Genomic DNA, 23,196 nt, shown 5'->3' on the forward strand with positions numbered 1-23,196 from the left:
CATTCAGAGAAGTGAAAATTTTACGTGTTAACCTGACAGCAGGTGTTTTTACATTTAACCGCGTCAAAGGCCACTGCATAGCTTAACGTGTATCGTACCTTGTGTCTTCAATGTCAGTTTGAAAAGCCACGCATAGATGCAGCAGCTGGATAAACGCATGACACACGGTCGCACAATTTTTAAACAGTCAAGCGAAATACTAGCAACTCAAAAATGCACTTAAACACAGTAATTTAGTCACGCTCATTTATCTACTTTACCTCCCGCCTGTGGGGCGTAGCAGCAGTTATGGGCTGATATAGTGACGACGTTTAGACTTTACAGAGCTTTCGCGGGGAACCTGAAGGCAGCGCGTGACTCCACTAGTACATCCGGGACATTGAGGAGTTTCACATGTCAGTTGGCTCAGCTGTCAAGGCTCAGCTGCATGAGAAGGAGAGGCTCCCGTAGATAGTCTGGGTTTAACCACGTCTTTCGGGAGAAGAGATGGTAACCGAAGTCACGTCTTAGCACACTTGCATCCCAGTACACTTAAAAGCCTGCTGTAAAGTTCACTAGTGAGCTCATTTTGCTCGTATTGCTTACTGTGAGGGCTAGTTTGCTAATGCTAGGTAGCTAGCTAACGCTTGCAGCAGCGCTGACAGGTGGTGAAGTTTAGCTAAACTTAGCACGAAAGCCATTTGCTGACTTTCATTCATTTTGCAGGGGCTTTCAACACACTCTGCATTTAAGGTTGTGGAACGTATTATCTCGCTGCCCTTAGCTCTTTAGCAGGGTATGTGACCGAGTCTTTGGTATGTGCACTAATTTACCTGTGAAGTAGCGAAAACCGCGTCTTGTTGAAACTTCCTTGAGTCTTGCATGCGGAGTAAACGCACAATACTGTCATGACAGACTGCCGCAGCTGTCGACGACGCGCTCCTGCTCTCTGGCCGTCTCTGATGCATTACCTAGTGACACATACATCATACCTAAACCTTTGTGTGCTTCCTCTGACAGGCGCTGATGGGGGTTCAGCTGGTGGTCAGCTTGCTGGCCGCCAGCATTATGCAGAAGATGGCTCCACATTGCTCATTTGCACGCTGGCTACTCTGCAACGGCAGGTATCGTCACCATTACAATCTGGTTATACGTTGATACACATAATGTGCTGTGACCTGGTGACAGACACATGTATGCTGTTTCTTCCAGTTTGTTCCGGTTCAAACACCCATCAGAGGGAGAGCTGTGTGCATTGGCCGGAAAGCAGATGCCCAAACAGAACAGGAGAGACAGGTGGGAGTTGGGGGAAGGGTCTGAGACTGCAGAAAAGTCACATCATACTAGGAATTGCCTAGAGGAAAGCGTTGTCTTCAAAAACTCAAATCTATAGATCTCTTTAATCTTAGAAATAAAGGGGCAGAGTTGTACTTTTTGTTGCCTATGCTTTGCTTTACTTCTGAGCAAAAAAATGGCCACTCCATTTCAGACAAGCAACTTTCTCTCTCTGTTTTTTTTTTCTTTTTTTTTTTCTTGTAGAACACTTTTCTTGTAAACATAGCCATGTGTCCCTTTTTGTGTCGTTTCTAGGAGACAGAATGGGGAGAACAAGCCTCTCACTGTGCCCAAAGACATCGACCTTCACCTGGAGAAAGCCCCAGTCAATGTCATTGATGCTCTTGGTAAAACAAACCCTGCTCTGCCTACTGTACACCACGGTGACGTTGTACCGTGGTGTACAAACACTGGTCAGGCTCAGCTGTTGACTCACAACCGACCTACTATACATTTACAGTGTTTTCATTTTTTATGGTTCCTGCATGAAAACAATGTATAAAGTGTAATTTTAATCAACAGGTAGAGCACTGGATAATGTTCTGAGAATACTAATGTTCTTTTTTCCTTGTTTCTACTCTCAGTGCTGCGTTTTTTCCTGGAATACCAGTGGCTGGTAGATTTTGCAGTCTATGCAACGGGTGTCTACCTGTTCACTGAGTGTTATTACAATGTGGTGGATGCCAGCAAAGAGGTCAATATTGGAGCTATCTGGTGTGTTCTGACTGTTCTCTTCAGTCTGTATCCTTCAACTGTAAAGTCACTTTATGTTACAACAGACACGTCTTTTAAACATCTAGACTTGTTGATCCCACAGAACGTAGTAATCTTATTTTGAAATTGCAGTCTCAAATATTTTGCATGATCAAATGGCAGAGATGATGGAACATCTGGTCACATTTGCAAAATTGTAACCTCCTCTTATCAGGATGCATGCCTAGTGATAAAAAGTAATATTAAAATATAACTATTGATATTTTAAAAGTAGTTAACAAACTAAAGATAACATCGCCTCATTAAGGTATACGGTATGAAGAGTCTTCGCCTGGATGAGTACTGCATTTTCCTCATGGTTGTTTTCACCTAATGTGCAACACTCAGAAAGACCCTTTACACTCTGATGAGCCACTACTTCCGCTCCGAAGAGGGCGGTGAGCGATCAGTGTGCCTTGCCTTTGGCTTTCTGTCTCTGCTCGTGGCCATGCTGGTGCTGGTGGTGAGAGAGGACTACCTGGAGTTTGGCCTGGAGTCTGGCTTTTCCAGTCTCTTTGACAACTTGGAAATCTTCGCCAAACAGCAGGGCTACGCTGACTGGTCGTAAGTGTTTGACTTTATAAAGAGAACTTAGAACTGCAATATTGGTGGGAAGTCGTGTTAATTTGATATTGCATCGTGTGAAGAGCCACCACTTTGGTTTTGTACTATGCACAGGCAACGGAGGGTCCATGACACATCTCTGTGTCAGAAGCAGCCATGCTAACCGTTGGTTGTTGTTTTGACTTCAGAATCCCAGTGACTAAGCTGACAGTGAAGCTCGGTCTGGCGGCTGTCTGTGCTTACATTGGCGCTCTGCTGGCCTTCCCCGGACTGCGACTGGCTCAGACTCACCTCGATGCTGTACAGATGAACTCAGACCGGCCACTCATCCAGTAGGACCCGATACATTTATGCTGCAAAAAGCAACATACTCGATGCCTTATTTTTCTTAAAAAAAACAAACAAACAAAAAAAACAGTAGAAGTATTTAGCTCTCTCAGCAGTGCCCCTAATCTCTCCTGCAGGATTCTGCTGCACATGAGTTTCCTGTCTCCAGTCATTGTGTTGGTTCTGTGGGTGAAACCCATGGCAAGAGACTTCCTGGCCAACGCACCCATAGGAAAGACCTCTATTACGATGTGAGTGCATGTACATATTTGCTGATTTTATCCACTACAGGTAACCTCAGTTCTCTAAACACAAACAGCTATCAAGTAATGCAAGATGTTGTACAAACAGTGCCTCCTGGGCACCTGGCTTGTGCTGACTTTTTTGCCGATCTGATAAATTCTTGCAGAGTGCCCAGTGCAATGTTTGACAGCATGCGTCTGTGGATCATCGTGGTGCTGTGTGTGCTGCGCCTAGCACTGACTCGTTACCACCTGCAGGCCTACCTCAACCTGGCTCAGAAGTGGGTCGAACAGATGAAGAAGGAGGCGGGACGTATCGCTGCCATTGACATTCAGAGGAAGGTCGGTTACAATATTTATATTTTATATAGTATATGAATTGTAAACAACTAAACAGAGAATTTTGAATATTTGAACAGTGAATAAGTGAATTTTAGTTCCACTTTTGAATTGAGAATTTTTTTTAATCAAAGTTTTTCTAGGTCATAGAACAACAAAACTCTGTAACTGCATGTGAAGTATTAAGTTAATGTGCTGTTTTTCAGGTTACACGAGTGTTTTGCTATCTGACTGTAGTCACTCTCCAGTATCTGGTTCCTGTTTTTCTCATCCTCTTCTCCACGCTGTCGCTCAAGGCACTAGGTAAGTAAAACATCCACACCACCATCATCACAACCACACGGAAGAACCCACACTTGATCTCTATCTGCTTGTAAAATATGAAGCTTGGAAGCCGGCTAGCTTAGCTTAGCATAAAGTCTGGAAACAGGGGAAACAACTACTGCTACTACTTCAGGCCAAAAATAGTCCAGCACATAACCCCCCGTAATTACACTGGTTTTAGTGCAGATGAAACAAACAATCTATATCATGTTAATAAGTGAGCTTTAGAGGTGCTGGTAGGTGGTAATATTGACTGATCTCTACTGAACTTACAGGGGACTTCTCCTGGGGAATGGGTGCAGAAGAGACCCCCGGGGTGACACCGGCACTGGTGTTGCCCACAGCAGCACCTGTGTTGGCCGGCGGTCCTGATGAAGATGAAGAGGGGATGGAGGACATGGAGGAAGACATCCAGGCCACAGTAGCTCACCTGTCAGCGACCTTCACAGCGCTGCGGTCCGTCCTCACTCCACTTTTCTTCCGAGGCTTCTTCGCCTTCCTCACCTGGTGGGTGGCTGCCTGCCAGGTCATCAGCTCTCTTTTTGGCATCTACTTCCACCAGTACCTTATGCAGAACTAACTGAGGAAAGCAGAGTGCCATACTGCTCTACCTGCAATGCAACTCTAGCCCTCAGCTATTGTTGTACTGTCACAAAGGTTTCCTGCTGCAGAGGGGGGACATTTCATTAAAACACTACAGACAGAATGCACCATGTTTTTGGTCGTAACAGAAGAATTCATCAAGGTTTGTTGAGAAGAGAATGGTGGTGGGCGCTGTCTGTTGCAACATTAGCTCCCTTGTTGCCCTTCCGACTTTTTATGACCAGCAGGCTACTGGCATCAGTAACGCCAATGTACAGAGAGAATTGGAGTCTGTATCGCGAAGCAAGTGTAACTTAGTCTGGCTTTCTTTGGGTTGCCCGACTTTACTGAGTCTGACATTGGCAATCCTTGAAAAACGGTATCACGGAGGAGGTTATCAGCTGCCTCAGCTCACTCTATGTTGACTCACGTTCATGCAACATCAAAAGAACCATGAGTGGAGTATTTGATATGATGCAGGGATACCTGTGGGAAAATTAGGTTAGTGCAGTAGCAATAGGTGATACTCAGCGAGGTGAAAGATATAGACCATAATCACAGAAGTGGAATAGAATAAGAGGCTGTAGAAAGAGGAGAGGAGTCATTTCCAAACTTTCCCTGCTGCTAAAGCAGACAGAAGTATGGATAGAAAAACAAATGCAAATGAAAAACATGAAAACTTGATAAGGTCAATCTGACCGAAATGTTACACGTATACTTTCCTGAGCTAATAAACAGTGAGCGCAATGCCGTGCCCAGTCAATATGCAGCTATAATAACCATTCATTAGGTTGTTAATTTTTTAAACTATCTGTTCACTCAAAGTCCTGATCGAAACATAGAGTGGACACATGATTGTACAAAAACCATTTCTTTATCTTTCATAGTAAGTAAGGGATTCTACTGCTCTAGAAAATGTCTCTATTTCTCTTATTTCACTTTTTTGTGAACGCAGTACTTTTGTCCACATCAGGATTCTTCAGAAATGATGACTGTTTTGCCAGTGAGCTGACTGGTCAGGTTAGCCGTGCAGCCCAGGTTACCGTGATGGTCTGTCCCAATCGAAAGTGAGCCTGCTTCGTGATACCAAAAAACTTGAGTAAAGCCCAAAGGCAGCTGTCTAACCCACTAATCTCGCTTTGTGATCCAGATCCCTGATGATCTTCCAGCTACTTCAGCAGAACGTTTTTCTGCAACTTTTCAGATGCATCTATGCCAGTGTTACCCGAATGTTCTTTCTAGAACATTGTTAAATGCTGCATATGAGATATTTAATGCTACCAGGTTGAGTATTAGTACTTGTCCCAGTGTAGATAAGACGCTTTATTTTTTTGAGGGAGTCTTCGTCCTCCTTAAGGAACCGATTCAAGTGTGCTAAATGGTTTTGGGTTGTTTTTGTTTGTTTGTTTGTTTTTTCCTCTGGTTGTGTTTTTCTGCTTCAATGTATTGATTGCAAATAAGTAGTCTCAGATCTCAGATCCAGCTCATGAATTTAACGCAGCTGAACAACTGTAGTTGGGACTGTGTATTAGCCAAGAACTGAAGAGTGGTTGCTTTGTATATAAAGAGTTTCGTTCAGAATTCCTAAGTGCCTGGGAGCTCAGGGATTTTGAGTCAGTTTTAAAAACTCCTTCCTCCCTGTTCATGCATATTTACAATGAATGGAATCCGTTGATAGATAAAATTAACACGCCAAACTCAATTCTGTTTTTCCCATCCTTTTCAAACACTATTCACTGGCAACATTTTCAGTCGCAGTGTCTTCATTAGCTACATGTATTTGTAGGTTTTTGCTGTTTTTGTTGCCAATCAGTCATGTACATGTAGGATTAGTCAAAGTCTATTTTAAATCAGTTTTGCATTGGTTTATTTTATTTATTTATTTATGACACATTGCCTCAAATAACTTTTGTTGTTTAGAAATGATACAGATGCTGTGATTCTGTGCATTTTTTTATTCTGTTTGTGGCAAGTTTTGATTTTGTGTCCTGTTATTTTTTTCTTATCTTTGTTTTACATAGCGTATTTGAATTGAATGCTCTAAAATCATCGTACTGTGAAGTTCATATGAAAATGTTGCTCTTTTTTTTTTTTAGATTTTCTGAATGCATGGTGTTCAAACTTTTTGCTGTAACCTGAATGTTTTGTTTTGTTTGTGTGGCTTTAATAAAATCATTATTTTCATGTCATTTTGATGTTCCCACTTAACTGCCTTCCACCGAGGAGCGTGGGAGATATCACGGATAAAACGTGCCCTTTTAAAAATCAGTGCTCCAGTTGACAAAAGACATCATGCATGACAATGGAGTGTCTCGCCGCTGTGCTGGGTCCTGAACTCTGACCCCAACCTCCTGAGAAGATCATTCTTTAATCACTGTTAATTACTATGAACCTGATGCCCCTGAGGAGTCTGGGAAGAAATACGACTATGCTGTAGGAACAGTTTTATTTTCTGGACATCATTTCAAAGTGGATTCAAATGCTCTCCATTTTTTCAGTGCAGTCTAAAATCATCCAAACTAGATTTACAAGCTTTGTGACATTATCAAAACATTCAGATTTACATGCCAGTCTTGTAACAACAGTTAAGGAACGTGACCTTTCTCCAGACTGGAGACTGGAGAGGCGCTTTTGTCTGAAAACTGACATGATTTATTGTCGATATCATTTGACTTCCACGTCCAATCAAAAGCCACAAAAGGTCTCCCCAACTTGGGGAGGGATGGCCACCCCGCCGGCTTTTTTTGTGCAATGGGGCATGCTACGCCGGAGGATAAGGACAATCGCAAAGACGGAGAGTGAAGTGGGGAAATTGTGGAGGGCACCAGTTAACAACCTTTACATCCCATATGATGCTCATCTGAACTTCAGGATTGGGATGTGTTGCTTCTGTAGCAGTACTGCTCTGCTTTTTTCACACTGTTAAAGGGTCATGAGAAAAGGAAGTAGTTAAAGAAAATTTCTGGGGAAAATGTTTCCCTCATTGTTAGATGACATGATTGAGGAGCACAATTTGAGCCTTGTACATTGCACATTTGTAAGTAGTATCCTCACCCGCCGTGACCAGTGGAGCTGTGTTCCGCTCGGACAGGTCTGTGAGAGCGTCCGGCCTAATGAACTGAACGGTGACGCGCTTGACATATCTATATAATCACATTAATTATGTGCATCTGTGCTGGAGGCCTCAGGCCCCCTCAGTCTGCTCTGTGGACTGCAGCGGGCCGAGTCAGGCGGCCATGGCTGGCTGTGGTTGCTATAGAAACCAGGGTGCTTGTGCGTGTGTGTGCGTGTGTGCGTATGTTTGCAGGACCCAGACATGCCCTACAGACTGGGCCAGGCCTTGTCTCGGGGGAGCAGACCAGACATGACCCCAGTGAGAGTCTCTTTTCATTTAGGGAGATGACAGAGATGGACCGTGGCTCGATTCTGCTTTTAGTTGAAATGGACAGGAACACAACTGCTTGATAGGGGTAGCATAAGAAAATGTTCAGGCATAGTTACTGTGAAACAACCAGCTGTGGAAATGAGCCTTTTTGTGCTGAATGCATTTTTTTTGTTTGGTTTTTTTTTGAAAACATAAAGGTCTCCAGGCTTTTAGGTAGTCCGTTCTTGTTCCTCTCGTTTGGTGGCTGCGTGGTGAGCTGCCTGACAGGGGCCAGACATGATAATGAGGGAGCGTGTGTGTGTTTTCAAAAGATGGAACGGAGGTGAATAAGACTAAATAAATGGACACATGAAAGCTTGATAGCTACACAGCAGACTGCATTTTATCTGTCTCTGGACTGAATGCACATGAAAAAACAGAATCACATTTCTTCTTTCAAAAGAAAGATAATAAACTAAATGTCCTTTGTAGAGATAAAAAAAATATATATTCAGGCCCAAGCAAACATACAAATCAAATTTTTTTTTATTTATTTAAAAGGAATCACAAATAATTTCAAATAAAAATTTGTCTCTGTTCTGTTAGTGAAGCATTCTGCAAACATATAAAAACTAAATCCAAAACATCAGAATACTGATAACTTGGTTTTTCATGCTGATATTAATCCACATAACTACATTTAATAAAAAATGAAAAAAAAAGAGCTAATTCCACAGCAGCACTTGAACTTGAAGCCCTCCACCGGCCCGCTCACTGCATCTCACTGAATCGATGCAGAGTTTGTCACGATGTATTTGTTAAATGTCTTCAGGGTGAACCAGTGAGCCTGCTACTTGTCAAAGAGATTCATTAGCTAAGTAATCATTGATATTTGAGGCCCTGCTCTGCAAATTCTCCTTCAAATCTAAATGATGTTAAAGAAGACGACCCCTTGTGGACAATAAGGGTAATTTCATTCCCACCTGGATTCTGAGCATATGTTGTCACATGCAGAAGAAAAGTTGAACTGGCCAAACTAAAGCGAGCAGATGTCCAGTGCACAAAAACACAGTGCAAAGTAAATTTACAGGTGTAATGAAAACCAAACATTCCTCGATAAGCAAAATGTAATTTGTGTTTTCATTTTATGAAATAGTCTATGAATACTCGTTCATTACACAGTGTCTCATATATTTCTAAAAATCAATATGCACTCACTAAATTATGCCCCTCAGAAAAAGTAATTGATGCCATTCTTAAATTGCTTAAATCAAATTAGGCCTGCTATAGACATACATACATCTTTGGGTGTTATAGTTTTTGATTGCAATGCATGGGGACAATATTTCAACTCTTTGGTCTTTATTTGAAGTAGATTTCCATAAATTTTGTTAATGAAATATTAAAAATATGAAACTATTATTATTTGCAAGAATGCCATATCCACCATAATAGTCTTACAAACAAACAACAAATCATTCATTTTTTAAACTCTCTAAGGAGACAATCATCCAAATTCCTGAGATCTGAGCTTTTTAAAGGACAGGTTCACATTTTTTCAATCCTACGTCCACATGTCCATATGCACAATGAAGGATTTTTTGGCCACTTTAATTTTTCCTCCTGTCCATATAGTCCCTGAAGAGATCCTCTGTTAATGTGATTCCAGAGATTCGGGACAAAACCAACAGTCCTCTTTTTGTATAGAACTGCATTTTAAGCAGTATTTTGAGTACAAAAATTCATTTGTGTTTCTCTGTAAAGCACTTTTTCTTCTGTGTGAGATATCCTGTACAAATAAACTTGACCTCAATGTCCCTCGAATACTGAGCAAACACAACAAGGAAATTATTTAATTCAAGTATTCAAAAAACGAAAGATGCCAACTCGATCTGACTGAATCAGACTACTAAAGCCCCAGACTAGCTGGATTTTAGAATGCTTTTTTGTGCATAATGAATTAATTTTGTCCCACATTTCTTAAATTAGAATGCCATTATGAAGGGCTCTTTTCACAGCCAGTATGGACAGCAGGAGCAATTACGATGAGCAATAACAATTTCAATGCACATATGAATGCGAGCCTTAAAAAATATGCACCTCTCCTTCAATGTGTCCTAGTGTCCAGGCACATTTCCCTATTTCAAACAAGGCCAAGGCTCAAGTGTTGTCTAACTAGTTTTATGTGGGGAGACCATGCAACTAATTTTGGGGTAAAGGTAAAAAAATTTGAGTTTACATAACAACAGGGACACAAGGTGTTGAGGTTTACTGTACACAGAGACAATGTGGTTTATTCTGGCTGGTGTAAGAAGGTTTTTGGGGTTTTTGGGTTTTCCATTCCCATGTGCTTTTCACTGTAACATTTAGAGAAAGACAGTGGAGTGTAGTTTTACAGCTCTTTTCCAATTTTCACACCAAACCAAGGTCAAACACTGAAGGCTGCTTTGAAAGCCAAACACCTGTATGTACGTAGACACGTTTTACCCTTTTGGAGAAATTCAGTTGGTCCCGCTGTGCTGCTGTAGCTAACTTCAACAAAGTCACAGAACTAAACGAACAAATTTCAAATTGTGTTTTTTTCTGATTCACATTATCTCCACACAGAAAACTAAACCTAACCAAACAAAAAGCAAATGTCTGTATGCATCTGTCTCCTCATGGGATCAATCAAGTGATGCAGAGAAAAAAATAATTTGCCCAGGAGAGACCAGCTCTGTGTGAGGAGACAAAGAGAGGTATTCCTCTCTGGGATGATGGGGACAAATGGACCCCATCTCGCTATCTTCCGTGTGTGTGTGTGTGTGTGTGTGTTTGTGTGTTTGTGTGTGTGCGTGTGTGTAATAGAGCGCTGGTTTTGATGGAAGATAGCTGATTGAATGGGAGATGGTGGTAGACTGCAGCAGCCAGCTATCTCTGCCAGCCGTCACTCATCTCTAACTGCCTGAGCGGCGGCCCTCCTTCCTCTTCGTTTTGTGGGTAGCCAGCTTTGGGAAACTCCTTCGCCTCATTGGCCGGCCGGGTTTCTGGAGGGGTATGGCAAGCCGAATCGGGGTCGCTCATTGGAGAGTGCTGTCTGAGGTGCTGTAGAGGAGGGGAGGTGGGTGAGGACATGTGCTCAGGAGAGCGACGCTCCGATTTGATGCTGAGGCTGAGGGAGGGCAGATGTGGAGACGTCGAGGAGCAAGACTGAGAGGGGAAGGAGCACCCTCCACTGGACATCCTGGAAACAACAATAGGGGAGTCAAAAAATGTGTGAGTTTGAACAAACATCATCAACACTGCAAATGTGCTTAAAGTCCATCAGGTGCCGCGAGATGACAGTCTGATGCTTTTGAAATCCATGAAAGCTGTTTGTAAATGTGCCATTTGGAAGTCATTTGCCAGTTTCAATAAGGATGCTTCTAATCCCTACATATAAACAACGGCAGACGATATAAAACCAGCAGAGGCACCTAATTCAACCGAGGAACATACATGAGTGTGTGGGATTCAATATTTCATGGAGAAAATGATCTGAAACTCCAGTGAACGGATCACTCAAACACAACCAAGCACACAGCTTTCCACACTACAATAGTTCAATTTATGTATGTATTTCTCATTTTATTTATCATTCACATATTTATGATTTATTATTATTATTATCATTGTTATATTTATTATAATAACAATTTATTGTGATATTTATTATTTATGTATTACTACGATTATTATTATTACTGTTGTTATTATTTCATATATAACTGTTTTATTTTCTATTTTCTGTTCTTTTGTCATTTTTATTTTATTATTTATCTTCTTTTTTTTTTTACTGTACTTCTTTAGACTATTTTCTTGTTTTTTTAAAAATATATTTTCTTTTTTTCCTTTCCCTTTTGTTGTTCTGTCTGGCTGTTAAGGTGCTGTTGCATTCCAGTTGTCGACACCTGTGGTCGATAATAACTTGATTGTTTTATGAATAGACATACAGTATGTGGTTGCCTCGGCCTGTTGATTGCCATCATGTTGAGATACGTACTCTACCTATAAAGTGCTTAGTTTTGTGCCTGATGAAGATCTGATTGATCAAAATGCTGCACAGCAACAGTGAATAAAAAAAAACACTATAGGAGCAAAGCGCAGTGTGCAGATTCAACTCTCTGACTGATGATTCCGTATTTTATAGACACAGTGGTACAATTTTACACATTAATAAGCTTACCCTGGGCTTAAATGGGGCCCATGGGGCTCCTGAGGCTGCTGTGCTGCTTGCCAGGGGTTCAATGCTCCTCGTTGTAGACTAACAGAGTGATAAAACCCAGGGTGGCTATACTCTGGAAAGAGAAAAAAAGACAGGAATCATAGTATTAAGAAAAAGGAAACAGAAGATGTATTTTAATAAACTGGCATAAGCAAATGAGATGTAAATGATTATTTGCTCTCTTGCTGAGTGCCAGATGAGAATATCAATACCACTCTCAATGCCACTATACCACTCTCATGTCTGTACAATACTGTAAACAGTCAGCAGCCAGTTAGCTTATCTTAGCCTAGCATAAAGACTGTAAAAAAAATGGTGCTTTACTGGTGCTAAAAGATGGATTTTGTTACCTTGGTACAGAGCCAGGCTAGCTGGTTCCCCTGTTTCTAAGCTGAGCTAAACTGCTGCTAGCGGCAGCTTCAGTTTTACCATGCAGACAGGAAAGTGGTATCAATCTTTGGATCTAACTGTCAGCAAGAAAACAAATAGGCCTGTTTCTGCAAATGTCAAACTGCTCCTTTAAAGAATCTTTTCATCTGCAGACGTACCAGAAGCTCCAGGGGAGGGGAGGCCGTAGCCTCCCAAACTGTGGCCCAGCAGCCCCGTCTTGCCCATGGTTACCATGGAGTTGCTGCTGTGCAGACCTTGGTACAAGAGACCCCTCTGACGGACAGACAAAGAGAAATAGTCAAACTAAAAATCTCGAGTTTGTAGCGATAAGGAGACATCACTGAATACATACTTCTATATATAAAACTTGTGAATGTTGTAATTGTGTAAGGTGCGAATGAGTCCTTAAAAGCTGTGACACTGCTTGTCCAAGTGTTCAAGACAATTTGCATGTGTTGGAATGTCAGTTCGGTTTTGCTAAAGATCCTCACTGACACCTATTTGATCATACTGGATAGTAACAGCTGCTTACAGCAGAGTTGTGGTTAGCACGTGTCGTAGCCATGGCCTGACTAGGAGCATCACCCCGCAGGTTCTCGCTGCCCAGGCTCAGAGGAGGAGGGTTTTTCATGTCCAGAGCTCGGTTCAGGTTGCCGTGGGAGAACATGGAGTATCCGATACCTACAGAGTGAAAGAAAGGAGCAGGAAGTGAAAAGAGATGTGAGCTTGTTTCACTCACAGAAGAATCATTTATTTTTCCGTGACAAAGTCTTCACCTCCCTCTGCAAGTGTGATAAGAATGAACTTCTTCTTTTGGTTTGATTTTGAATTAGTGTCTGATCTTTATGGGACAATGAGCGGCCATCATTTACAAGTTCATGTCAATATTTGTAATACAGTCCAGTGTACTGCTGACCTGACAGAAACCATTTTCAACTCGCTGCAGACCAAAAACCAGGGTCATACATCAGAAAAACAGTATAAATACATTTAAAGACACCATGACTGTCAATGACATCATATTGTCATTGTCAGTCATGTCAATGACATATTGACAAGGCTATTTGAACACTATATTGTGCCCAAATAGTTAAAGGCTGTAGAAGAGGCTGATATGACTGGCAGGTGTGATACACTCTGTACAGAAACCACAGAACTGGTTGCAGCCACTGCTACTCTGGTGGAGGGCCGGTTTCACAAAACAGGCCGACTGCATGTGTGGATTAGTGTGTGCGCACACACACACACACACACACACACACACACACACACACGCACACACACACACACACACACACTTCCTGTGAGTTCACAGCCAGCTGCACAGAAGGTTGATGGTACATCTGAATTTTACAGCGAGCATTTAGCAAGAGGGCTAGAAGTGCCTTTCATGGATTTTCACACTAAATGCTTTGCATCCATTTTAAGGCAAACAACAAAAAAAATATTCATTGCTCTTCACACATAAGGTAACAAATGGTGAAACTCACTTCACTTACTCTGTGAAACATTAGCAATTTGTATAAGAACAGTTATGTATTGCTTATGTCTTCAATGCCATTGAATTAAAAAAGCTATTTTCCATTCAGTGGAGAATGTTAATTTGATGTCAGTGATCATTTTTTTAGCAGTAGGAGTCATATTTTTAAAAACTGTTTACATTTCATTTTGTAATGAAATTCTTTTACTGACACTGAGTCACTGAGAGGTTAAACACTGGTATTATAAACGAGTATAAAACTACATTACACACATCAAAGAAACTGTATGACTTGGTTCAGTTTTAAAATGTACTCCTCAATGTTACGAACAGTGCTGTTTCTAGCACTGGCACACCGTATATAGTAATACAGTCTCTCAGTTGTCAACATGCTTTTCCAGTAAATATTTCACTTTGTAGAGTAAATTCATTCTGGTTTAGTGTTTCACGAGGCCAGCCAAGTTAAAGCTCACCTGAGTTTGGAGACATGAATGCAGTGTGTGCGTGTGGTGCGGCAGGGCTGGCAGAACCGGGTCTGGAGCTGATAGATTTAAAGACTGGGGGTCTCTGGGATGCCATGCTGGATCCGGAGGAGTTGGGGAAGCCGTTTTCACAGCCTGAAGACACCAGGAACTGCGCCTCTGGGGAGAGCAGTGATGGAGCCTAATAATAGCATAAGAGTTCAAGTCTAGAAGTTGTCAGCAAGTCAGAGAAAATGTACATTTGCAGGGAAAAATTACGTTTTAGTGTTGTGCAATTTTGAGTCAGAGTCACCATTATAACTTTGTTAGAACTTTGAGAGTATCACAAGAAAGTAGTTGACTGCTGGATGATAAAGCTGTTTCAATGCATTAAACATATCAAAATCCCTTCCTTCAGTTTTAGCTCAGGTCATCTCGCTGTTCTTGGGCGTTTGTGTGCGCGTGCTTGTGTATATGTGGTGAAAGAGCAACAGCAGAAGTGTATTTTAGACTTACATGGAAGCGCTGGCGTGCCACAGAGAGATCCATGCCCTCGCTGAGAGGATATTTGTCTGTGGCCACCTGCATGCTCTCCTCATTGTCGAGCTCTGAGCCATCTAGACCCAGGCCTTTCCTACGCAGGGTCTGATGCAGAACAGAAAGTGCAGGTGGAAAGTTACACAGACTGATTGCATGAAGATTTAGAAAAGCAAGAGTGAGATGTGAGGGTTTTTCTTTTTTACAAAATATAACACTACACGTATCCATTTTTTGTAGAAGTTGCCACCTGAAATTCATGTATCTGCTTCCTTCTCTGAAATAATTCACTATGTTTTCAGAAAATGAAATGTGTTAAGTCTTGACCTCAACACTAAATCCTGCTTTACGTCATGTCTTTGAACAGCAGCTTGGTCAGTACCTCCAGTATGTCCGTGTTGGTGCGACTCTCGTGTGGCTCGCTGTACTCTGTGTACTTGAGCAGCACTTTGTCCATGTCTGTGCTGGCGTACTGGAACAGCCGGTTGGTGCTGTTGAAGATGATGAGGGCGATCTCGCAGTCACACAGCACGCTCAGCTCATACGCCTTCTTCATCAGACCAAACTTACGCTTGGTGAAGGTCACCTATGTCACGAAAAACACACAGAGTCTTACCTTTAAATTTTGCCAATTTACTGCTGAAATCTAAAACCTAAAGTCAAATATATGAAAAGTTGAGATGTGAAGTTTTTTTTAAATGTTTTTCTTCCTCAATAATGTTGCATGAATGACTGATTGGAATAAATCAACTTGGAGCCAAATTGTCTTTACAAAAAATTGCAGAATTACAAAAGAAAAAAAACAATAATCTTGACCAAACTTGAATCCTTTAACACATAGTCAACTGTACAACTACACAAACCCTTTGTGCTACTGGATTTATGATTACAGCTGTTTAAAACATACTGCTTAGGGGAACATTGAAAAAATATTCAATGGTTTTTTTTTATGGAAAAGCAGAACACAGAAAACCAAATTGATCACTTGCAAATACAAACAGTGTTGACAGTCAAATATATTTTTAAAATATCAAGTTTGTCCCAGGAGGCTTTATAATCTGTGCAGCAAACAACACTGTCTCTCCTCAGACTCCCAATTCAGATAAGGAAAAACTCCAAAAACAAAAACAAACCTTATCACCAAAAAACATTCAGTCACAAAGATCAGATATGAGAAACAAATTGTATTTGCCGGCACTCTGAACACGGTTTAATATGTTTTTCTTGTTGTCTACACTGATTCAGATTTTATTAAATTTACAGCAGTGGGTCATTGTTTCACTTGTGACCTTTCGGCAAAAGAAAGCTCTAACTCTCATAAAGTAAGTCTCACAGTCAGTGTTGCATTTACACCCTTTTGACTCCAATTCGGCCCTCATTATGCAAGTGAGAAAATCAGGCATGCACGCTACAGTTGTTATGAAATGACTCCATGGTCCCATTACTGTCACTCATCATTCCGGATACCATAATGTGATACTTTCTCCACAATCTTGCAGTATTAAGATATCATTCCTACACACAGTAGCCGCAGGAGCTACGTCTCTGCTCCACAATGCAGAGAAAAAACTCTATGCATTTACATCCAAATCAGTACAGCTCTACCTTCTATTGCATGTTTTGCCCATTTGCACAAAACTTACAGTATGCTGCGGTATTGACTCACGTAAGTCAATACTTGCCGTGTGTTACTACTACTAGTACTACTTAATCTTGAAGTCTATAAAATGTCAGAAAAAAGGGTAAAAATCAATCAATTACAGGTCCCCAAGGTGACGTCTTCAAATGTCTTGTTGTGTCCGAACCAACGGTGTAAAACCCAAAGATATTCAGTTTACAATGATACAGAACATACAAAAGCATCAAATGCTCATGTCAAAAAAAGCAATTTTATTGATTCTCAAAATAGCTGTTGCATAATCTACTGATGATAGACTAAATGATTAATCGTTTCAGTTTTAGTTACTGGATGAGTTAACACTATCCAAATTCTGCCCACTGTATATTAGATGTAAACAAAGGGGTTATAATATAACGAAACATGAATGAAATACTGCATGTACACTCACCTGTCTATTCCTCTGGTCCAGAATACGAGAAATTTGTATTTTCTTTCTTCCCATTTTTTCTGCTGTATGTGACTCTGACACCTGTAACAGAAAACATTACAATGTTATAGTAGCAGGGTACAATATGTTTGTGTGATGGGCATTCACACTGCTACAGGGAACGGCACTAAAGACATGGGATGTTAAACACTAACATTTACAGCAATTCCTTCTCTAGTGCAAGGGAAATAAAAGGCGGGTGGAAAATATTTCTTGGGGCCTAAAGTCGTGTTCATATGTAGTGGTCACTAAATGTTTGGTTAATTATTATGCCCAGAATCTGAGCCCTTCAGCAATGTATGAATCTACATTTTACAGTAACAACAGTAATGTCCAATAATGCTTCTCTTGAAATTCATATAATTCTGGTGGGAAAATGTCATCCGTTTGGTTTAAGTGACTCAAGTCCCTTCCCCCATGGTAAGGGTAGGGTGTTTATTTTTACCACCATGAGGCGATGTGGTCTAAAGTTAGAGCGGCCCTTGCCGGGCCAGCAGTCCACCCAGTCTAACACCCCCACAGTCTGGGTTACCCCCGGGCCAGCAGCACCGTGCTCGACTGCACCGCACAGCCCCAAGAGACAGGGTTAAAAATACAGTCGATAGCTCCTTTTAAAGGTTCAGCTGGCAATAGCTGAAACCAAACAGTAGAAGGAAAACGGTGCGTTTTTGAAAGACAGCTGATGCTAAAAGCCACCCACTCCTCTCTCATGAACAGCCAGGTCAGAAAAAAAACGCATGATTTGGAGGAGCAGAAGGCAAAGACATGGAGGGATTGTCTCTAGCCTGAGAATGTCCATTTTTGAAACTCACACCCGCTGCCTAACTATTTTCCTTGGTCTAGAAAACCCCCGCTCCTGTCCCCCATTCCCTGTAGGACCATATAGAGCTGGACTTTATAGAGCAATGTGAAATCGGAGGATTTTTTTATTCACTCTTTGCATCATGGGAGGGGGCCATGAAGTGTCTCTGCTGCAACACAATACAGCACTGAATCAAATGCGTATATAAATCCACACTGTGTACGTGTTATCTCCATTTTACACTCACTATCAGTCAAACGACGACATTAAGTGGTGGTCAGAATCCTCTGACCTGACCATACAGTACTTCACCAAAGCCCAAAGGAGTTTTCACTGGTTTTCCCCCTTAATACTAGACATGTATTGGACTTCTCTATATTTAGTTCCCTGTCCCTCCTGATGGTGCCTGAGCGGATATAGTGCCCGTGTTCCCACGACCCCTAAAGTGCCCGCTGCCCCTCAATGTAAGCTTGGCACACAGGCATCTGGGGCATTTCTGGAGGAATCCACCTCTTTGCCCTCATTATTACCTTATAAAGTCCTGTGATATCCGCTGTGCTGAATGTGCCGCAGAGACATGACACACCTCAACACTGACAGCCGTGGACAAACTCATCATTGCCATTGACTCTGCGGTAAAACAGAGCAGAGCTGCAGACAAATAGCTCTTGCTTATAAGTAAAGGTCCACAAAAACCAGCATTAGTCTGTCTGTTTAACAACCTGGCTGCCACAAAGATCTGAACTCGCAGCAGGTCATGCTGCTCTGTTTTTTGGACCAGAAGTGAGAAAATTTACCCTCATATCATGGCATGTTAATGGCGAGAAGAGAGGGAAGTGGGACATATGTTCTAAACAGGGCAGAAAGATCTTTATCTCAGAAACCAAATGACGACTATCACGGCCACAGACAGCTCTGTTAGAGCACATGACCAGGTGGATAAACATAGTTACACATCCAGCCAAACGGTGTAGAGTTAGCTATAGATCTCAGTGTGGTTTAGTGGGTTTGTTGAAGGCCTTAAAGGCCAAGACAGGCAGGAAAAGCCCAACCAGGCCTCACACATCAGCTAATTCTGGATGTTTTCCTGTACAACAACAGCCATTTGAGGTCTGTGATAGCACCAGAACGAGAACTATCCACTGCCCGTTACCGTTCATCTCTCGGCTCAACTCCTGAACCTGTCACCCCTGAGAAAAGGTGGACATTTAGAGACAAAGCAGATCTTTTTTTTTTTCAACCACTAAATCAACTAGTCCCGGGAGTCCTATGATAACATATGAATGCAAAACAGAGTCACGGTGTGTCCTGTAATAGTGCAATAATTGCACACACACAAGCACACACACACACACACGTGCGCACACACACACACACACACACACACACACACACACACACACACACACACACACACACACACACACACACACACACACACACTTGCCCCTGAGTCTTGTAGCTTCCATTGGGAAAGACAGCACCTTTGTCAGACACCTTCCCAGAGGCCAGAAAGTGGAAAAAACTGAGTACAGACACACAGGAGGCACCAGTAGCCCTGCTCTCTGATATTCCCTGGGAGCATCTGTCTAAGCAACAACAAACAATTTTAATAGGTTAAATCAGTTGTTGTTGTGACACAGATGAATATATTGAGCTAGGTGTTTTTCTTGCTGCAGTGAACTGTATGCATGAATGAGAAGGTAAAAAAGTAGGGCATTTGCACAGTATTGGGGGTTCTGCTTCAATGGTTTTCTTTCCATGAGTCATTCAGAGCATGATGGCTTGTAAATGTTTCAAAAACACGGTAAATACGTTCATATTAACCAAAGAAGCAAATGGCTTATTCTGTGGTGGCAAAGCAGATTCATAGAGCAACTAATCATATTTTCCGCAGGTCCATATTTGCAGTGTTGGTTGTTAAACATGTCCTAATATAATGGCGAAATTAATCAAAGGCTGTCGTTGGTGTTATCCGTTTCCCCAAGTGGCAAAATTTAAAATACTTCATTTAACTCTCTCTTAAGCGTGTCTCTGCACCCCTGCCCTGCTGCTGTGATATATTACTTTTCATACTTTTCATTCAGTCATGGGATGATTATACAATCAAATCAATCACAAGAGAGCTGCCTCTACCACGACAGCTGCTTTACACCGCTATACTGAACTCTAACTGCAGCAGCAGCACTGTACCTAACCAGCCTGTTGCACAGCCTTGTTTTCACGGTTTTAGTCATCTTAGGCACATCAAGGTCCTGTGTTAAGAGGGTAAAATGTGAAACTGGACCCAAAACTGCCTCCAAAAATAGAATCCTTGAACCACATTTGCATGAACCAATACATAAATCCTCCCCAACCCTAGCTGAAAAGGCTGATGGCCAAAAATTGTAACTCTGAAACGTCAAACCCATTAAAATCAAAGCTGAAGTGTATTTTAGGAAGAGGAAACCTTTTGTGCAGCTGTTTATTTCTTAATGATATGTATCACACTTTTCAGGCGCTGACAGAGGTTTGTGTTCACAGCTGGCATCCTTACTTAAAAGAATGTCATTTTTATGTTGAAGGATAAGTAGTTCTACCTACTCAGGAGGATAATTGAATGTCTCTGTGCATGGCCCATCTTCAGGGTCAGACGGTTCATGCGCTCACCGGGCCTTTACGGAGTAATGGTGAGGAAATATTTGTCTAATTTTAACAGGAGATAATTGGATTGCCTTGATATTTTTGATAGAGCCAGAATAGCAGTAGTGCCTGCAGACACGGACTGAACATTTGATCTTGCCACGAATAGAGAAAAAAGCCTTTCATGACTCCATAAAGTTGCTCGAGACCGAGTGGACTCGGTGAAACTGTGAAGCCGAGACACACCTCTATGGAAGCTGACAGTTGAGGCTGCTCTTTTGAGTGAAACAAAGGCAGAAATTCAGTTAGCCGCAGAAAGTGAGCCAATAATCTCATAGGGTTAACAACACCGGTTTCATCAATGCCCATTTTGAATGAGACTCAGCATTCAAGTGACTGAAAGGGCAACAGGTTGAAGGGATGAGGAAAATGAACTCATCTGTCTATCTACCTATCTATCTATCTATCTATCTATCTATCTATCTATCTATTTATCTATCTATGTATCTATCTATCTAGTGTGAATCAAAGTGGCTTATTGTAATTTAGCTCCTCATATATCAGTAAGGCAACAAAGTGCAGAGGGGGGGGACTAAGCTACTACATGTAACAAAGAATAAATGTGGAACAAACTGAGCTGGAGTGCTTGTTAAAGTCGACCCACTCGGCGCTAAAAATAAAAACTGTAAAAATACATAGCTTCAGAAATGTGCGCGGATCATTAGGCCTAAGAAATTGCTGACGTCATTCAAAATAGACGGTTTAAGAATAGCCTGTCTGGAACCGAGTTGCCAAGCATCCCTTTCTAATATAGTCTCATCTATAGGCTGCCTTCATTTACACAGCCACAGGTACCTTACTCACAGCTGTGTCATAAGTTTTGCCGCACAGGAAACCTCAGGAAACTTTGCTCATTTGCCTTAAAAACCGAGATATATATTTTTTTTTAAAACAACAAAAAAAAAAAAAACCCAAAACCTAAACCCACATGCCTAAAAACAAAAACAGAGCATCTGGTCTCACCTGTTCCTCGATCTCCTTTTCTGTTTACTTCTGAGTTTCACTCGCTCGATCAGGACCAGTCAAAACAGGAAGAGTATGACAAAAAAATAAATAAAATGAAATTTAAAAAAAAAAAAAAACAACAACACAGATTTCGGGACGAGCGATAGGAGCCTTGCCTCGTGTTCTGGGCCCGTGTTGATGGAGAGATATTCACCTGATGCAGTAGTAGCGGATGGTTCAGGAGCGCTGCCTTCCAACAGCTGGCTGCTGCAGCCCGCCTCTCTCTCTCACCCTTACCCCGCCTTCTCGGCCCCGCCATTGGACACGCTCCTCCGCCTACCACCCGTCGCTCAAACTGGCTGCCAGCAAGCGTACAGCAGTAGTTACACTACCTACATTTCTTGTTTGTTTGTTTTTTTTTTTTTTTAAATTGCTACTAAAAAGACATTTAAAGTAGTTTTGTTATTGTGTAGTAAAACAAGAAAATAAGAAAAAAAAATTAGATTTCTCCTTATAATTGGTAAGGGAAAACTAAATAAAACAATATCTAAACCATGATGGCACACTACTACTACACTGCACTACATGACAAAGTGTAAATGTACAAAGAAAATACGATTGGCTGATAATTGCGTTGTGACTGACAAAATACAGTTGTAACTTTATTTATTTGAATGGAGCCCGGCTAAAACTCCCTCATGCACCCTTTAAGGTTCCTGTACCACATTTTGAAAACCACCACTTCTTGGACTGGTATTGTGGTTGATTTCCTAACAATACTCCCAGGCCAACACACTTTCATTACAATAAATCCATAGTTTTGACATATGATGGCACTGAAACTAAAAACACACTTGTGACACAGCTTCTTTGGAACAATTATCACTTGTTGTGGGACTTTATTTTCCCTTAACCGGTGTGTGTAAAGCAGTGATGCCCAGCCCTTTTTGCTTAGGACTCCATAATGCAAAGCAATGTCTATTTGCGAGCCCTCGTCGCTTCATGAGTTGTGGGAGTGATTTCCCCATTTTATGCCTGAAGAAGTAAAACTATGCAGAATTAAACTATTCAGTGAGGGAAACAAGCAAAGGTCAAAATAAAATGCAGAAAGAACAAATCTAATTTTTTTAAAATCAGATTTTCTTGTTTCTTAACCTGACAATGATCCCATGACCCCTTAGATTAATGTTGTGGGGGTTCAGACAGCTCGGTTGGAAACCACTGCCCTAAAGACACGTGCACTGGGCTAATCATGTACCTTTAGTTAAGGGGTGCAACATGATTTAATGACTTTTACATTATTATCTCAAAATCCCATATTAAGTCAGGGTTCAATAAGGCCGCACTAAATTTCTGATCTGTGTATGTGTGAAAAGAGAAGCACTGCATAGTATCTTATAGGAGTTTTATTGCAGTTAATTGCAGCATCATTTAAAAATTTTTTTTTTGAGGTTTCTGAGAAGAAACCTCCGAGTTTCTTTGGTGCACATCATGGGCTTTTAAATAAAAGGTCATTGGATCCAAAAATTCCATATTGTACTACCGTTTAATTTAGCGCAAGATACGTGGGCACTAAAAAAAATAAAAAACCCGTGTTGTTGATGGGACTGCACAGCCCAAATGCCTGCTGCTTGAAAAGCCCTTCTCTCAGCCATAAGAGGGAGGTCCAGTCCCCATATTGGCAGGTATTCACTCCGCTGAAGTGTCCCTTGGCAATTTACCGAATCCCTAGAGATTAA

At 41.5% G+C, this 23,196-nt stretch overlaps 2 protein-coding genes across 4 annotated transcripts; one reads left to right on the forward strand and one right to left on the reverse strand.

The window, feature by feature from the left end:
• The first annotated feature begins 337 nt into the window (after positions 1-337).
• Positions 338-6,629, forward strand: tmem161a (transmembrane protein 161A). Its single transcript, XM_040129462.1, has 11 exons — positions 338-489; positions 1,000-1,103; positions 1,192-1,275; positions 1,570-1,661; positions 1,899-2,055; positions 2,416-2,631; positions 2,820-2,963; positions 3,096-3,209; positions 3,368-3,542; positions 3,746-3,842; positions 4,139-6,629. Exons 1-11 carry the CDS (start codon positions 487-489, stop codon positions 4,441-4,443), a joined length of 1,491 nt encoding a protein of 496 aa, XP_039985396.1. The 5' UTR covers positions 338-486; the 3' UTR covers positions 4,444-6,629.
• Positions 6,630-8,417: 1,788 nt separating this feature from the next.
• mef2b (myocyte enhancer factor 2b) lies at positions 8,418-21,697 on the reverse strand. 3 transcript variants are annotated; one of them, XM_040128866.1, is made up of 10 exons: positions 21,672-21,697; positions 21,476-21,519; positions 16,990-17,070; positions 15,303-15,506; positions 14,900-15,028; positions 14,396-14,585; positions 12,975-13,123; positions 12,601-12,715; positions 12,014-12,125; positions 8,418-11,032 (listed from the first exon to the last, which is right to left on the reverse strand). In XM_040128866.1, exons 3-10 carry the CDS (start codon positions 17,041-17,043, stop codon positions 10,720-10,722), a joined length of 1,266 nt encoding a protein of 421 aa, XP_039984800.1. In that variant the 5' UTR covers positions 17,044-17,070; positions 21,476-21,519; positions 21,672-21,697; the 3' UTR covers positions 8,418-10,719. The 3 variants fall into 3 exon arrangements, with proteins under 3 accessions (XP_039984800.1, XP_039984798.1, XP_039984799.1); XM_040128864.1 differs by lacking the exon at positions 21,476-21,519 and having other exon boundaries at positions 21,672-21,693; XM_040128865.1 differs by lacking the exon at positions 21,672-21,697 and having other exon boundaries at positions 21,476-21,551.
• Positions 21,698-23,196: the final 1,499 nt, after the last annotated feature.

This window comes from Xiphias gladius, chromosome 6, assembly GCF_016859285.1.
Source record: "Xiphias gladius isolate SHS-SW01 ecotype Sanya breed wild chromosome 6, ASM1685928v1, whole genome shotgun sequence".
In the NCBI taxonomy this organism is placed as follows: domain Eukaryota; kingdom Metazoa; phylum Chordata; class Actinopteri; order Istiophoriformes; family Xiphiidae; genus Xiphias; species Xiphias gladius.

Coding starts and splice junctions, on each gene's coding strand:
- mef2b (XM_040128866.1), bottom strand. CDS start 17,043: ATGGGAAGAAAGAAAATACAAATTTCTCGTATTCTGGACCAGAGGAAT. Junction 15,029..15,302: donor CCAACACGGACATACTGGAG/GTACTGACCAAG, acceptor GTTCTGCATCAG/ACCCTGCGTAGGAAAGGCCT. Junction 12,716..12,974: donor GTGCTAACCACAACTCTGCT/GTAAGCAGCTGT, acceptor TCTGTCCGTCAG/AGGGGTCTCTTGTACCAAGG.
- tmem161a (XM_040129462.1), top strand. Junction 3,210..3,367: donor GGAAAGACCTCTATTACGAT/GTGAGTGCATGT, acceptor AAATTCTTGCAG/AGTGCCCAGTGCAATGTTTG. Junction 3,543..3,745: donor CCATTGACATTCAGAGGAAG/GTCGGTTACAAT, acceptor GCTGTTTTTCAG/GTTACACGAGTGTTTTGCTA.